This window comes from Selaginella moellendorffii, unplaced genomic scaffold, assembly GCF_000143415.4.
Source record: "Selaginella moellendorffii unplaced genomic scaffold, v1.0 SELMOscaffold_18, whole genome shotgun sequence".
NCBI lineage: Eukaryota > Viridiplantae > Streptophyta > Lycopodiopsida > Selaginellales > Selaginellaceae > Selaginella > Selaginella moellendorffii.
The window spans coordinates 2,185,952-2,197,655 of NW_003314279.1; the positions used below are offsets into that span (position 1 = coordinate 2,185,952).

Below are 11,704 nucleotides of genomic sequence, written 5' to 3' on the forward strand. Positions count from 1 at the left end.
TTTTTCTTCTCGTCGAGTAGCAAATGGCCTGTAAATAGAACGGAAACCGCAAGAAGCAAAATGGCTCAAACTTATTCCATTTCTCGAAAGCATCGAGCTATAAAAGAATAATTTTTCGTCTTTGGCAGTTAATCCAAACCTTGTGCGAGAGTATTAAAATCCGTAACACACCAGTCAGCTCCAGCTGCAACGTTGGGACGCATTTGGACGCCTGCGAAGCAGATGAAAATATCCGCACCACCGGGCATTCGCGCCTATAAATTTTCACAGTTAAGACAGGTGATCTGGTACTAGAACGACGTAAAACTCACCTCAAGATCCGTAGCTCCATCTCCGATCATGACCATTCTCTTGTAGCCATGCTGCTGTTATAACGAACGGCAAATATCAGCATAACCGCAAAATAGTGTAGAAAAATGCACGCAAACCTTTTTTATCAGAGCAATGGCAGTAGCTTTACCACCACTCCGTGACGTCGGCTCGTCCTCGTCAAAGCCATCAAATCCTCCGGCGTCATCAAACACCAACCGGTTCGCAAAAATGTTTTCTTTAGGAATGCCCAGAAGCACTGCTGCAGGCTGTGCGCACGCACACACGAGCACACGCAAAGTTCTAGTTCAAAGGACCCAGAGTTTTATAGCACGCGCAGTACCTCGATCATCTGCCTGAAACCTCCAGATACCAGGTATACTTGCGTGCCTCTCGAGTGGACCTTTTCCACGAGCTCCCGTATTCCTGGCGTCAGTCTATTATATGTAGCACACATAGAGCTCAGAGTCGAGAACTAAAATTCCTTACTTTGGCGGATGGCTGGTCAGGTACTGGTTCACGACGGACAGAGACGGTCGAAACAATCCTAGCCTTGCAGCTAGTGCTTGTTGAAAAGTCACAGTTCCGCCCATAGCTCTGAAAGAAAGATACTTAAGTCACAAGAGTACGCAAAAGTTCTTTTCTATTTTTCTTTCTTTCTTACTTGGCAGTCCAGGACGCAACAGCTTCTCCGGCCCCGCAGTAGCTGGCCAATTCATCTATCCCCTCGTCAACGCAGACTGTGCTATCCACATCGAAGCACACGGCCTCGGCAGTTCTCCACAATTCGAGCACATCTACGCATTTTTATTTTTTTAATTTTGTTCTCAAGAGATTGAGTGAAAGAATCAGTAGAAAAGAGGGCATACCTCTAGATGGAGCAACAATGGGCTGCATTGTCGAATCCACAGCTCCTGCTGCCAAGATCGTCCATCGGCCTTTCGACGGCAAAATTTGCTGCCTCTGCCTCAAACTCACAGCAGATCCGGCCTGGAAGAGCTTGAATCGCAGCGGCGGCTGCGCGGAAGACGTGTTTGGCAGCCGATTCGCCGGGTGCGCGAGCCGCACCATGGCACCCAGCTCCATGATCTAAGCCCCAACATCGTAAACCCTAAACTCATACAGCGCTTTAAGAGAATCTTTTACATCGTAGCGAAAGAATATCCTATATTCAGGTGTGGAGGTAATTTGCCGCCATCAAGAGCTCCAGCGTCATCTCGGGCTCGATATGGAACTCGGTCTCTTTTCCACTGCAAGGAAGAACAACGAAGAAAAAATCCAAGCATTGTGGCAATCGATCGATCAATCGCTTCGCTCACCTCGCAAATTGCAATGACCAGTAGAAGTACTGGCACACTTTCTCGAGAATCGGCGTGCTGATCTCTGGAAATCTGACCTCTCCCAATTCGGTCTCGGTAAAGCTCCCTAGAACGCCGAGAATCTCAGAGAGGAATTTTCAGTGAATCTCCCGAGGGCTACCTGCGGATGTGAGCATGTTCTTGAGCGTGTTCGACACGAGCGCGGCCTTTCGATCGATGATGAACTCGAATCCCTCGGCGCTGATGAGCGTCACCGTGTCTTCCTTCCTCACCATGGCAAAAGACCTCTCCTTCTCCACAAACCCTAGCGAAGAGCCCTAAAAAAGCTTTTGGAGTATGGTAGGGGAGATCTTTGGATCGATTGATCTATCGATCTAATGCGCTCGCCGGATCTTTGCAGTCGGCGCTCTTCAACTTCCAATCGTTCCTCACAGTGGCGCTCCTGGTGATCTGTACGTGCACATTCGTCAAGCTCCAGTTCCCGAGCTTCATGAATCGCAAGACTGGGTACGCGGCATTTTTCCATTTCCTGGCTTTGATCTCTAGATCCGACGCTCGAGCTACACAGATTTCGAGGAGTTTTCTGGAAAGCTGCTCGGATCGGGGAGCGATTGAGCCCTTGGGTAGCAGCAGCGTGTCTGGTAATGGGATTATACATGCTAGTCTTTTAGATGAAATTTATTTCTTTGGAGCAAAGCTAGAACACCTTAAAGATTTCCAGCCGAGGATTTTCACAAGAACTTCCTTCTATCAGGTATCAAACTCTTGTTCTTCTCCATCCTATCGGGAACAAACTCTTCTTTCAGCTTGCCTCCGAGATTTTCACTCCGGATGAGACTGTGGCTTGATCAAGCCCGTGAAGAGCGTCGATAAGTTGGAGCCGGAGAGAGGCCGGGCCGCTTGCCTTGCTCATGCCGATCTCTCCGGCCAGGCCGAAGAGCGCTAGAGCAAACGCGCAAGCCTCTAGGTGCTGCTCGCGGGGGTAGACCGCTGCAAACGCCGCGATGAGAGCCGTGACCGAGCAGCCAGACGCAGTGATCTTCTGGAGCATCGGCACTCCATTGCTCACGCTCACCACTCTCGTCCCGTCCGTGACCAAGTCCACCGCTCCAGAGACCGCGACGACGCAGTGATACTTCTCCGCCAGCGATTTTGCTGCTCCGAGAGCCTGGGACGGATCATGGGCACTGTCCACTCCCTGTGCATTGATCGAACGAAGAGAAAAAACGATTTTTCAGAAGAAGAACCGGAGATGGTACCTTGGTGGGCGGAAGATTTGACGCTCTGGACAGCGCAAGGATCTCGGAAGCATTGCCTCTCACGATCGAGGGGCCGAGAGCGAGGAGCTCGATGCAGGCCGAGGTTCGAAAGCTGGTGGCGCCGGCGGCGACGGGATCCAGGACCCAAGGCTTGTTGAGTTGCCGAGCTCTCGCTCCAGCGGCCTTCATCGACGCGAGCCACTCGGGCGAGAGGGTGCCAGCGTTGATGCACAGAGCGTCGGCTATGGCGACGAACTCGTCGATCTCGTCGATGGCGTGCGCCATCGCCGGGGATGCTCCGGCGGCGAGAAGCGTGTTGGCCATGAAATCCATGGACACGAAGTTCGTGATGCACTGGACGAGTGGATTTGCGTCCCTCATCTTGGCCAGCGCCTCCCACGCCATCTCCCTGGAGCTCTGGAAGGAACCCACTGCGAGGAACTAAGAAGAGAAGAAAAATACCTCGTTTCCTCGATCACGATGTTACTATGGTTTTTGCCAGCGTTCTAGCTTTAGCCAGGAAGTTGAAAGACCTGGAAGTGGTATAGATCACAAGAATCACAGTGGAAGATTGAGGCCTTTGCCGACTTCAATCCCAAAAGTTTGCAAAATGCCTCTTCCCAGGATCTATCACGAAGAACACTAGCGTAAATTCTCGAGTTAGAGAGAAAAAAACGAAGTTACCAGTTCCACGAGCGTCATTCCGACAATGCCCAGCATCGCAGTACGAGCATTCCACAACTCGGCCGTGCTTGTGAATCCCCAGAACGCCACTGGAAGCTTGGGATTCTCTTTAGGAAGATCTATCTGCAAGAACGATCCAGGCCAGAATCAAAAGCCTCCAAGGGAGAGAGAGCACTCACTCCTTTCAGCTTGGGAGAAGCCGCACGAACACACGGCATGGAGCGGCTGCCACGAACGCCATAGCTGTGAGGAACGCCATAGCTGCGCAGCTGGAAGAATTTCATGGGAGCGTTCTGCCGGATAAGAGAATACCGACCTTGGATTGCCGCGACGAGAGACCAGCGCGCTTCCAAACAAGCTGGTTGGCGCGATGGCCGCCATCGCCATTTCTTCTCCGCCACACACAGCCTATCCCCCCCGCTCTAGCTGGAGGAATTAGGTTTGGAAAGTTTGCTTTAGTCCATGGAGTTTGGCCGGGCATTAGAAAGAGTGGAGAAGAACGAGCCCTGGAAGAAAGGTGGCGCCTTTACCAGAGAAAAACGAGGGCAAGCATGGCGTTGCTAACCGTTGAAGCATCTGCCACGTGGCGCGACCGTGGCCGCCGATTGGTGCTCGATGATGGTAGCGAGAAAGAAAGTCTCCATGGAGAGAAAGAGCTACAGCGCCATGGAAGGGCGTGTAGGCTAGGTTGAATCCTTGTTCCATTTCATGCTTGGGGGGATTTTCTCGTGGTATCGATGGCGCATTCTATGGCGCCTCATGGAGCCGCTTCGCTTGTCGCTGGAAGGAGGAAGAGGCGGAGCTCCTGCTAGGGTGTAGGGTTTTACTAGGGCTCCTTCGCTCCAGTGCCTCCGCGCCATCGCCACGGCGAAATCCTCCTCGGCTGGTCTGTGATTTTTCTATATTTCTCCCCTTCTCTCGCTCGATCGGAGGAAGATTATGGCTCGCGGCGATGGCGTGAGAAGATAATGGTGGGGAAGTTCATCTGTGCCTCTGCCGCTGCCGCTCCTCAAGAGAGAACTGTGGAGGAGCCACACCAAGGGGCGGTGAGCATGAAGTACTGGGACGATTGGGCCGATCCCCAGGACATGGATGCAATGTGGTCTCATCCGGAGATCAACAAGGAATGGATCGCTGCCGGAGAGATTTTCGGCAAGAAAGTTCACATGCTGAGGGATCCAGATGGAAGGCCTTATATCACCCAGACCGAATTGCAGGTGAGAGGAATTCTTTGTTTTGGAGCTCATGCGATTCTTTCTATTTGTTTTGGCAGGCTATCGCAGAGATTCTTGTCAAGAGACACTTTAGAGGCAAGATCAGCCAAGTGAGTGTGTTCTATCGTATAGTTTTATCTTTTTTTTTCCTTCCCTTTCTCTTGACAGACCACTTGTAGGCCATGATATGCGCTGTCGCGGAGATTGAAAGCCAAAGACACCCGCTTGCGTACACTTACAATTCCAGGATCAAAGATGTGCTCTGTGGGCTCATGAAAATGCGAAAGTCTACGGTGGAATGGCTCTCAAGGTACTAAAACATGCTTGGCTAGTGATTGATTCTCGAAAGTTTGCTCAGGGAGAAGGATTATGGAGCATACGCCGTGGACTGGAAAACTTCGATGCTCTTCAAACCATTTGTTGGAGTATATTATGGTGCTGCGTACTTGAGTTGGCTATCATCGTACGAGGGCAAGTATGTGGTGCATGTAGTTTTTTCAACTCACTTTTTTTGGCACTTTGGCAGGAGGAAAACTGAGGAGTTTATTGTCCGCGCCTACCACTCTGGCCCCAAAGATGCCAACAGCAAACAGTCTTTAGCGTATTGGAATAAGTATCTAAGTGCCAAGCAAAGCCTCCCAACGAGATGGTTTGAGTTGGTATGGCATTGGAACTGCGTTGCTAAATTGATTCCGTGCTGCAGGGACATCCCAAATCCGCACAACTCTCCACCTCCTGTAGAGAAGGAAAAGCCGTCGATTGGAACGGCGAAAAAGCTTCTCTATGAAACGTCTCCAGGTCAGAAGATCAGAAGGCTGGCTACATTCAATGGCTGATTCATCAAATCTCGTAAGCAGGTCGCAAATGGATTTACTGGGAGGAAAAGACTTCGCCTGAAGATATGTCTGACATGTGGAGGCATCCCGAACTGAGAAAGGAGTGGACAAGAACCGGAGAAAAACCAGGAAAAGTACGCTTCTCGCTCGATGGCGAGATGCGACCTCACCTCAAGAAAGTTGAACTTAAGGTGGGCTGGAATTTTCTTCTTCGAATGTCGATCACGCAATGAACTTCATCACGCAGGCTGTTGCTGAAATAATTGTGGCCAAATACTTCTCCGACAGGGGAATGAGTCCGGTAAGAAGGTTCTTTACGACATTATCTTGACTCGGACTTTTTCCAGGCCATGCTTTGTACAATTGCCGAGATTAGCAGCAAGCGACTGCTTTTCGGGACCGATACAGGAATCATGCAGACACCATTTTCCACAGCTGCGTGGCTTTACACGTAAGTTCCTGTCGAAGTTTCCAATCTAAGTTTCCAGAACTTTTTTTGCTTTCCAGGAACCTTGGATACAAATCATACAAGCTAAAGTCCGCGGAGGACCTGACAAAGCCATTCGTGTCAATGTATTTCGGTGCGGCATACGTGTGCTGGCTATCAACACACGGCGGAAGGTATCCATCCTCATCTTTTTTGCGTGGCTTACCCGCGATCCAATTTTGTTCTTCCTCTTGACAGGACAAGAAGCGATCAGTTCATTGTACAATCCTATCGGGGGGGGCCACAGAAAGTCGAGAGCTCCGAAGCTGGACCCTTTTGGCTCAAGTACATTGACAATCTTCCCCAATATCTCACAAACCACAAGTAAAAATCTCTTCTTTTTACTCGCAAGACGAATTTTTAACTCGCGTCTCTCTCTCACTTTCAGGACCCGTCACGCTGCCTGCTGCATCCAGTAAGAAAAATTCACACGTTGTGTAAATTAATAGTAAAAGCAGCAAAGCAACAAAATGGGGGGTTTTTGATAAGCCGGTTTAGGGTTTTAGGGTTTAGTTTGTTTCTAGGGTTTAACGGGCAGCGATGAACGCGATCGCGCATCCGGCGAGGCGCTACGCCCTCTGGGCCTCGGTGCCGCTGTCAGGTGATCTGCATTCTCAGCTCTATCCCTCTTGGATCGCAATTTTGATCCAATTCTGGGCGATCTTTCCAGTTGGAGGGCTTTGGGCGCTTTCGTACTACCTGCGCGAGCGAGAACCAGTGCCCGATATTGTGCCCGGCGGGACGTTTGAGCCACAGCCAGGCCAGAAGCTTCCGCCAAATATGCCCAAGCTCATCACAAACGAGGACACTGGAAAATGGAGCATTTACACGAGCAGAGGCAAGAATCTCTTCACCCAGGTAAGCGATTTTCTTCGCTTCTGGGATTCATACGAGAGATTCTCTTCGACAGGGTCGGCTTGATGAAGCCGAGAAGTATCTGGTTAAAGCCATCGATCACGCAAAGAAGGGATTTGGTGAAGAGGATGCGCATGTCGCTACCAGTTTCAACAATCTCGTGAGTTTTCTCTCCTTTTTCTTTGTTTAGTTCTTGGTGGATCTATGCGGTAACTCTCTTGTGCTTTACAGGCAGAGCTCTACAGGCTAAAGAAGGAGTACAAGAAGGCGGAGCCTCTGTATATTGATGCTATAAGTCTTTTGGAACAGTCAATGGGTCCGGAACATCCAAGGTTACATGCTTTGATTTTTCTCACGTTTTAATCGTCTTCGGTTCTCTGCAGTGTGGGCTTCGCGTTACACAATCTCGGAGGGTTCTACCTCCTCCAGGACAATTTTCCAAAGGCCATTGAATATTACGAGGTTGGACGTTTTGCTATCGTTTTTACTCCTTTTATTGACCATTTTACTGACAACCAGTTTCTTCGTTTCAAAACTTTTTCAATAGCGAGCACTTAAGGTGGATTTTACTTTTTATGTTTCTAAGATCCTTTCGTGACAATTTCTCTGGTAGATCAAAGGAAGGGGCCTTGGTTTGAATCATCCTGAATACGCGAACACTATGTTTCACCTCGGCAAGGTATGAAAGCTTGACAACAATGGTCATTTGCATCCCGACGTTATGAACTTTTTGTTTCTTTTCTTACAGGCAATGCAGTTAACCGGGAAGCCAACGGAGGCTGAGACGCTTATTCGTCACTCAATACAAATTCTAGAGGTTTTGTCACTCTTTCTGTTTGCCGGTCAATCTCAATGACGTTGGAATGCACAGGACGGCGGTTATGGCCAATCACAGAGTGCCATTCGAAGAATGGTGGTTCTCGCAGAGGTGAAAATTTATCTATTCCGGAAAAAGGTCATGTTCTAAGCTCTTTAAATGCAGATTCTGACACAAACAAATCAACTCCAAGAAGCGGAAAATTTGCAGAGAAAGATCTTACACAGCGTTGAAATCACGCAGGTAGAACATCAGCCAGCTTTCTTCTTTATCGATTGTTCTTTCAGGGTCCTGAAGCTGCAAGCACTATCTATGCATTGGAAAGCTTGGCAGAGACACTTCAACTGCAAGGCAACTTCGATGAGGCAGAGGAACTGCTCAAGAGGTTGTTCTTTTGTATTTATTGACGTCGATGCCAAAAAAGTGGTAAGCAGGTGTCTCGACTTGCGGCAAAAGAGTAATAGCGGCGACCATATTCAGGTGGTAAAATTATGACTAGTATTTGACGACATTTTGGAGTTTGTGATTGCTAGATCTGGGCCACCTTGTTCAAGCTGGCATGCGTAGCGATGGGCCGTGCTAAAAGACATGAAGGCGACGGTGCTAAAGATGCAACGGCTGCGGAGTACGATAAAGCAATGACACTCCTCCAGCAAGCTATCAAGTAAACAAAGCTGTGTTTTTATAATTCTTTGCGCATGATGACTCAGTGCCTTTGACGTAGGATTGCAGAGAATAACTGGAAGCAAGTGACATCGGCTTCGGATGAAGTAAAAAGTTCTTATTTTCTCCCACTGGTAATGCTGCTGTTCCTGGTTCTCGTCTTTTCTCATTAAAATATGCCTCCCTCCAGGTACAATCGTTGAGCATGGCTGGTCTAGTCAGTGTGAAGAACCTTGAAGCGTCGGGAAATACTGCGGTAAAGCATCACTCCTCTCTGGCGACGCTAAGTTGTGTGTCCACTGTAGGATGAAGGGGTGAAATTGGGAGAAAAGGCATTGCGGCAATGCCTGGAGATTTTCAACTCCACGGTATGCTCTTTTTGGTCTCAATTGTAAGCAGTGGTCTGGTTGCAAATTCATCCAGGATGTGCCCGATGTTGGGGCGGCGAGGGAGAAGCTGAAATGCACCGAGCGGCTTGAAAAGCTTACTCGTTTGATGCACGGGAACACGGCCGAAGCCAAGCGGCTTAGAAAGGAAGCGTCTCGTCTCAAGGCTGAAGTGCCTGGCTGAAGAACAAAAGAACTGCGAGCTTGAGGTAATCCATAAGTATAGAGCTTTGTTAAAATTTGAGGGAAGAAATAACAAGCGCGCTCTCTGTCTTTTTCGCTCTCTCTGGCTTGTTTCAGATGTACTTGGTGTAATAAGGTGCCCACTCGCGCCGCGGTGGATCGGCGCGTCCTGCCACAGTGATCGAGTTTTGCGTTTCATCCTTGACAACAGATTCAACACCTGAATTTGGAGCGATTCATCAACGGAGAAGATGCTACGTACGTACTCTCTAATTTGTTGAGAACTCTTTTCAGCCTCTGTTCCCAGCCTGCAATGCACAGCAATGTTACCTTGACTTCCATCTCGCCCAGATGTTTGGAACGAGTGCTTGGTGGAGCTCTTTCCATTCTGTAGTAGCAAAAGAGTGTGCCCCCATCATCCTTCTAAAAAGATAACTCCACCAACGTTCTCGCTGGATTTCCTTTTAGTTGGTCGGTCTTTCGCAGGGCACCGACAAATCGAAAAAAGAGAATAAGAATCCACTTATTAAAGTTTATTGTTTTGAAAGGTGTTCAAGTTTCTATGGTTTGGATGACTTGCTGGAAGCAAGACCTGGAGCAAGCCGAGATGGTCCCTCAAAGGCATGCTGTAGAGAGTCTAAGTTGCCGTGCATGCTCACCAGCGCACAGATGGATCAAAGCTCCATCTCTCAGCTGATTATGCCTTCCCAAATAAGGATATCTCCCCGACTGGAGCTTTCATTTAACAAGAAGCTAAAAAAATTTGGACCATTTCTCGATTTGTGCGTGTCATCCTTGCGCAGGGGCCATGCTAATCTTCTCTGTATCGTTCCAATTTTATCTGGTGTCTCCGAAGAGACATAAGTAAGTTAGGAAGCGTGGGTATTTATATGGCTTGATCGCGAAGTGTTTTGGGCATGTGGGATAGGGCTTCTTCACAGCCCTATACCCTAACCCTAACTTAAATTTATTATAAAATGAAATTCAAAATAGTATGTACATTCTTGAGAAAATCTTTTAACAATAATCACCACAAGAACAAACCCCTTGCTCAATGTGATGAAACCGGTAAGAGTCCCTCACCACGATCTTACGACCGGCAATCTTGGAAATCACCTTAGCAGCGTCGTGACACTCTACGCAAATCCTCCGAGTATTGACAACGTTGATAGTGCTTCCCTGTGGCGAAGCAAGCACGCCGAAAGCAATGGCTAGCTTCAAGCTGTGCTCGTTCTCTTGCACACTCCCCTCTTGTCCGCCTTCTTCACACAAGGAGGATCCCCTCAAGATCATCATCTCCTCTTGCAACCTCTGGAGCTCCGCCACAATCTCCTCGATCCGAGGATGGCTCCAGTCCCCGGCCACAAACTCGTGAACTCTCCCTTTCACCTCGATCAAGCTGCTGCATTGATCTTCCTCTGGATCACTCTGCTGCTCCTCGTCCGTGTACATGTTCGATAGCAACACATACGGCGCCGACGCAAACGGGAGCGCCAGATCGCAGGCCAGCTTCGCGATCCTCTTCGCCCTGTCCGTGTGGGAATGAACCTTACACGCCCCGAGCAAGCTATTCCACGCCGCCTTGTCTGGCTCCACCGGCATCGTTCTCAGCAGCTCCTCGGCCTCCTCTAGCCACCCAGCCCGGCCAAGGAGATCGATCACACACCCATAGTGCTCCGTCACAGGAACTATCCCAAAGTCCCCGACCATGATGTGGAACTGCTCCAATCCATCGCTCACCACCCCAGCATGGCTGCAATTAAAGAGCACGCTGACGAAGGTGATTACGTTGGGCTGGATGCCCTCCAGCGCCATAGCCTTGAACACCCTCCTCGCCTCCTCGGTATGCCCGTGGTGGGCATACCCCGCCAGCATGGCCGTCCATGACACCACGTTCCGCCACGTCATGGCGTCAAACACCGTACGGGCGCTGCCCAGGTGGCCGCACTTGCCGTACATGTTGACCAGCGCGTTGGCCACGTTGGTCTCGGCCTCGAACCCGCAACCGCTGACCCGGGCGTGAGTTCTTCGCCCCTCGGCTATGGCGCCCGTGCTCGCGCAAGCCTCCAGCACGCTCAGCAGCGTTACTTCGTTGGGCTGGATCCCATCCAGATCCATGCGATGGAAGAGCTCGATCGCGTCCCTGCCTCGCCCGTGCTCCGCCAGCGCCGCGATCAACCCCGACCACGACACCACATTCCGCCGCTCCATCCGATCGAACACCGCCCTGGCCTGATCGAGGCAGCCACACTTGCCCAGCGCGCTCACCAGCGCCGATCCCACCAGCAAATCGCCCTCCAGCCCCAGCCGGATCGCGTCCTCCTGGAGGAGCTTCGTGTCCCTGGCCGATCGGAGGCTCAGCGCCGCCCCCAGCGCGTGGACCAGCGTGATCTTGGTCGGCTCGAGCCTCTCCTCGCCGATCATCCGCCGGTACGTCTCCAGCGCCTCGTCGCTGCCGCCCAGCTGCGAGTGGGCCGCGATCATGCTGTTCCACGACACCACGTCCTTGGAATCGATCCTCTCGAACGCCGCGCGGGCGAGATCCAAGCGCCGGCACTTGGAGTACATGTTGACGAGAGCGTTCCCCACGAACACCTGCGTGTCGAATCCATCCGCCGCGACCCTGTCGTGGATGCTCTTCCCTTGCTCGAGATCCCGGAGCCCCGAGCACGAGCACAGCGCGTGGATGTAG

The 11,704-nt window shown here is 50.6% G+C and overlaps 8 protein-coding genes and 1 non-coding gene across 12 annotated transcripts in view; 3 read left to right on the forward strand and 6 right to left on the reverse strand.

Annotated features, from left to right (window-relative positions):
* Positions 1-53: 53 nt before the first annotated feature.
* LOC9640635 (phosphoserine phosphatase, chloroplastic) lies at positions 54-1,429 on the reverse strand. Its single transcript, XM_002972152.2, has 7 exons — positions 1,179-1,429; positions 974-1,106; positions 799-906; positions 653-746; positions 429-578; positions 312-365; positions 54-254 (listed from the first exon to the last, which is right to left on the reverse strand). The coding sequence occupies exons 1-7, from the start codon at positions 1,393-1,395 to the stop codon at positions 129-131; spliced, it is 882 nt and encodes a 293-aa protein (XP_002972198.2). The 5' UTR covers positions 1,396-1,429; the 3' UTR covers positions 54-128.
* LOC9650385 (elongin-C) lies at positions 1,417-1,949 on the reverse strand. Its single transcript, XM_002972153.2, has 3 exons — positions 1,789-1,949; positions 1,629-1,734; positions 1,417-1,559 (listed from the first exon to the last, which is right to left on the reverse strand). Exons 1-3 carry the CDS (start codon positions 1,901-1,903, stop codon positions 1,481-1,483), a joined length of 300 nt encoding a protein of 99 aa, XP_002972199.1. The 5' UTR covers positions 1,904-1,949; the 3' UTR covers positions 1,417-1,480.
* Positions 1,937-2,874, forward strand: LOC112346905 (protein kish-like). 2 transcript variants are annotated; one of them, XR_002992601.1, is made up of 4 exons: positions 1,937-1,967; positions 2,029-2,135; positions 2,197-2,382; positions 2,435-2,874. XR_002992601.1 is itself a non-coding variant. In XM_024676790.1 (3 exons), exons 1-3 carry the CDS (start codon positions 1,965-1,967, stop codon positions 2,297-2,299), a joined length of 213 nt encoding a protein of 70 aa, XP_024532558.1. In that variant the 5' UTR covers positions 1,937-1,964; the 3' UTR covers positions 2,300-2,346. The 2 variants fall into 2 exon arrangements, 1 of the variants encoding a protein (XP_024532558.1); XM_024676790.1 differs by lacking the exon at positions 2,435-2,874 and having other exon boundaries at positions 2,197-2,346.
* LOC9650386 (hydroxyethylthiazole kinase) lies at positions 2,289-3,464 on the reverse strand. Its single transcript, XM_024676787.1, has 3 exons — positions 3,350-3,464; positions 2,888-3,304; positions 2,289-2,826 (listed from the first exon to the last, which is right to left on the reverse strand). The coding sequence occupies exons 2-3, from the start codon at positions 3,290-3,292 to the stop codon at positions 2,431-2,433; spliced, it is 801 nt and encodes a 266-aa protein (XP_024532555.1). The 5' UTR covers positions 3,293-3,304; positions 3,350-3,464; the 3' UTR covers positions 2,289-2,430.
* On the reverse strand, positions 3,354-4,067 carry LOC9650387 (light-harvesting complex-like protein OHP1, chloroplastic). 2 transcript variants are annotated; one of them, XM_024676788.1, is made up of 4 exons: positions 3,888-4,067; positions 3,751-3,840; positions 3,572-3,694; positions 3,354-3,514 (listed from the first exon to the last, which is right to left on the reverse strand). In XM_024676788.1, exons 1-4 carry the CDS (start codon positions 4,050-4,052, stop codon positions 3,446-3,448), a joined length of 447 nt encoding a protein of 148 aa, XP_024532556.1. In that variant the 5' UTR covers positions 4,053-4,067; the 3' UTR covers positions 3,354-3,445. The 2 variants fall into 2 exon arrangements, with proteins under 2 accessions (XP_024532556.1, XP_024532557.1); XM_024676789.1 differs by having other exon boundaries at positions 3,751-3,832; positions 3,888-4,028.
* A 140-nt stretch (positions 4,068-4,207) lies between these two features.
* Positions 4,208-6,596, forward strand: LOC112346933. The gene is made up of 12 exons (XM_024676900.1): positions 4,208-4,788; positions 4,845-4,895; positions 4,965-5,095; positions 5,144-5,260; positions 5,312-5,434; positions 5,489-5,583; positions 5,643-5,812; positions 5,869-5,922; positions 5,969-6,072; positions 6,129-6,242; positions 6,307-6,432; positions 6,497-6,596. The coding sequence occupies exons 1-12, from the start codon at positions 4,540-4,542 to the stop codon at positions 6,525-6,527; spliced, it is 1,365 nt and encodes a 454-aa protein (XP_024532668.1). The 5' UTR covers positions 4,208-4,539; the 3' UTR covers positions 6,528-6,596.
* Positions 6,597-6,602: 6 nt separating this feature from the next.
* LOC9650388 (nephrocystin-3) lies at positions 6,603-9,353 on the forward strand. Of its 2 annotated transcripts, XM_024676899.1 has the most exons (18): positions 6,603-6,709; positions 6,779-6,966; positions 7,019-7,123; positions 7,195-7,295; positions 7,347-7,425; positions 7,511-7,522; positions 7,577-7,642; positions 7,712-7,780; positions 7,835-7,891; positions 7,946-8,023; positions 8,068-8,165; positions 8,215-8,260; positions 8,314-8,444; positions 8,505-8,577; positions 8,634-8,699; positions 8,749-8,811; positions 8,867-9,038; positions 9,130-9,353. In XM_024676899.1, exons 1-17 carry the CDS (start codon positions 6,649-6,651, stop codon positions 9,011-9,013), a joined length of 1,440 nt encoding a protein of 479 aa, XP_024532667.1. In that variant the 5' UTR covers positions 6,603-6,648; the 3' UTR covers positions 9,014-9,038; positions 9,130-9,353. The 2 variants fall into 2 exon arrangements, 1 of the variants encoding a protein (XP_024532667.1); XR_002992612.1 differs by lacking the exons at positions 8,749-8,811; positions 8,867-9,038; positions 9,130-9,353 and having other exon boundaries at positions 8,513-8,577; positions 8,634-8,682.
* A 416-nt stretch (positions 9,354-9,769) lies between these two features.
* Positions 9,770-9,872, reverse strand: LOC112347008. The gene has a single exon (XR_002992637.1). It is a non-coding gene; the product is annotated as a U6 spliceosomal RNA (small nuclear RNA).
* Positions 9,873-9,995: 123 nt separating this feature from the next.
* The window catches only part of LOC9640636 (pentatricopeptide repeat-containing protein At3g24000, mitochondrial), a 3,112-nt gene continuing 1,403 nt past the window's right edge, over positions 9,996-11,704 (reverse strand). The window contains exon 2 of the mRNA XM_024676755.1: positions 9,996-11,697. Within this exon, the coding sequence (XP_024532523.1) occupies positions 10,030-11,697 (1,668 nt within the window). The 3' untranslated portion in view covers positions 9,996-10,029. The remainder of the gene's footprint in view (positions 11,698-11,704) is intronic.

What these genes read in the sequence shown, in the direction of transcription:
- LOC9640635 (XM_002972152.2), bottom strand. Translation starts at nt 1,395, where the DNA reads ATGGAGCTGGGTGCCATGGTGCGGCTCGCGCACCCGGCGAATCGGCTG. An exon ending in CATTGTTGCTCCATCTAGAG is followed by an intron (nt 1,107 to 1,178) that starts GTATGCCCTCTT and finishes AAAAATGCGTAG; the next exon opens with ATGTGCTCGAATTGTGGAGA. An exon ending in GTTTCAGGCAGATGATCGAG is followed by an intron (nt 579 to 652) that starts GTACTGCGCGTG and finishes GCGTGCGCACAG; the next exon opens with CCTGCAGCAGTGCTTCTGGG.
- LOC9650385 (XM_002972153.2), bottom strand. Translation starts at nt 1,903, where the DNA reads ATGGTGAGGAAGGAAGACACGGTGACGCTCATCAGCGCCGAGGGATTC. An exon ending in GAACATGCTCACATCCGCAG is followed by an intron (nt 1,735 to 1,788) that starts GTAGCCCTCGGG and finishes TCGGCGTTCTAG; the next exon opens with GGAGCTTTACCGAGACCGAA. An exon ending in TGGTCATTGCAATTTGCGAG is followed by an intron (nt 1,560 to 1,628) that starts GTGAGCGAAGCG and finishes TCTTCCTTGCAG; the next exon opens with TGGAAAAGAGACCGAGTTCC.
- LOC112346905 (XM_024676790.1), top strand. An exon ending in TTCATGAATCGCAAGACTGG is followed by an intron (nt 2,136 to 2,196) that starts GTACGCGGCATT and finishes CGAGCTACACAG; the next exon opens with ATTTCGAGGAGTTTTCTGGA.
- LOC9650386 (XM_024676787.1), bottom strand. Translation starts at nt 3,292, where the DNA reads ATGGCGTGGGAGGCGCTGGCCAAGATGAGGGACGCAAATCCACTCGTC. An exon ending in CAAATCTTCCGCCCACCAAG is followed by an intron (nt 2,827 to 2,887) that starts GTACCATCTCCG and finishes ATCAATGCACAG; the next exon opens with GGAGTGGACAGTGCCCATGA.
- LOC9650387 (XM_024676788.1), bottom strand. Translation starts at nt 4,052, where the DNA reads ATGCCCGGCCAAACTCCATGGACTAAAGCAAACTTTCCAAACCTAATT. An exon ending in TCTCGTCGCGGCAATCCAAG is followed by an intron (nt 3,841 to 3,887) that starts GTCGGTATTCTC and finishes AAATTCTTCCAG; the next exon opens with CTGCGCAGCTATGGCGTTCC. An exon ending in CTTCTCCCAAGCTGAAAGGA is followed by an intron (nt 3,695 to 3,750) that starts GTGAGTGCTCTC and finishes TCGTTCTTGCAG; the next exon opens with ATAGATCTTCCTAAAGAGAA.
- LOC112346933 (XM_024676900.1), top strand. Translation starts at nt 4,540, where the DNA reads ATGGTGGGGAAGTTCATCTGTGCCTCTGCCGCTGCCGCTCCTCAAGAG. An exon ending in ACGGTGGAATGGCTCTCAAG is followed by an intron (nt 5,096 to 5,143) that starts GTACTAAAACAT and finishes AAGTTTGCTCAG; the next exon opens with GGAGAAGGATTATGGAGCAT. An exon ending in CTATCATCGTACGAGGGCAA is followed by an intron (nt 5,261 to 5,311) that starts GTATGTGGTGCA and finishes GCACTTTGGCAG; the next exon opens with GAGGAAAACTGAGGAGTTTA.
- LOC9650388 (XM_024676899.1), top strand. Translation starts at nt 6,649, where the DNA reads ATGAACGCGATCGCGCATCCGGCGAGGCGCTACGCCCTCTGGGCCTCG. An exon ending in CTATGTTTCACCTCGGCAAG is followed by an intron (nt 7,643 to 7,711) that starts GTATGAAAGCTT and finishes CTTTTCTTACAG; the next exon opens with GCAATGCAGTTAACCGGGAA. An exon ending in ACAGCGTTGAAATCACGCAG is followed by an intron (nt 8,024 to 8,067) that starts GTAGAACATCAG and finishes TTGTTCTTTCAG; the next exon opens with GGTCCTGAAGCTGCAAGCAC.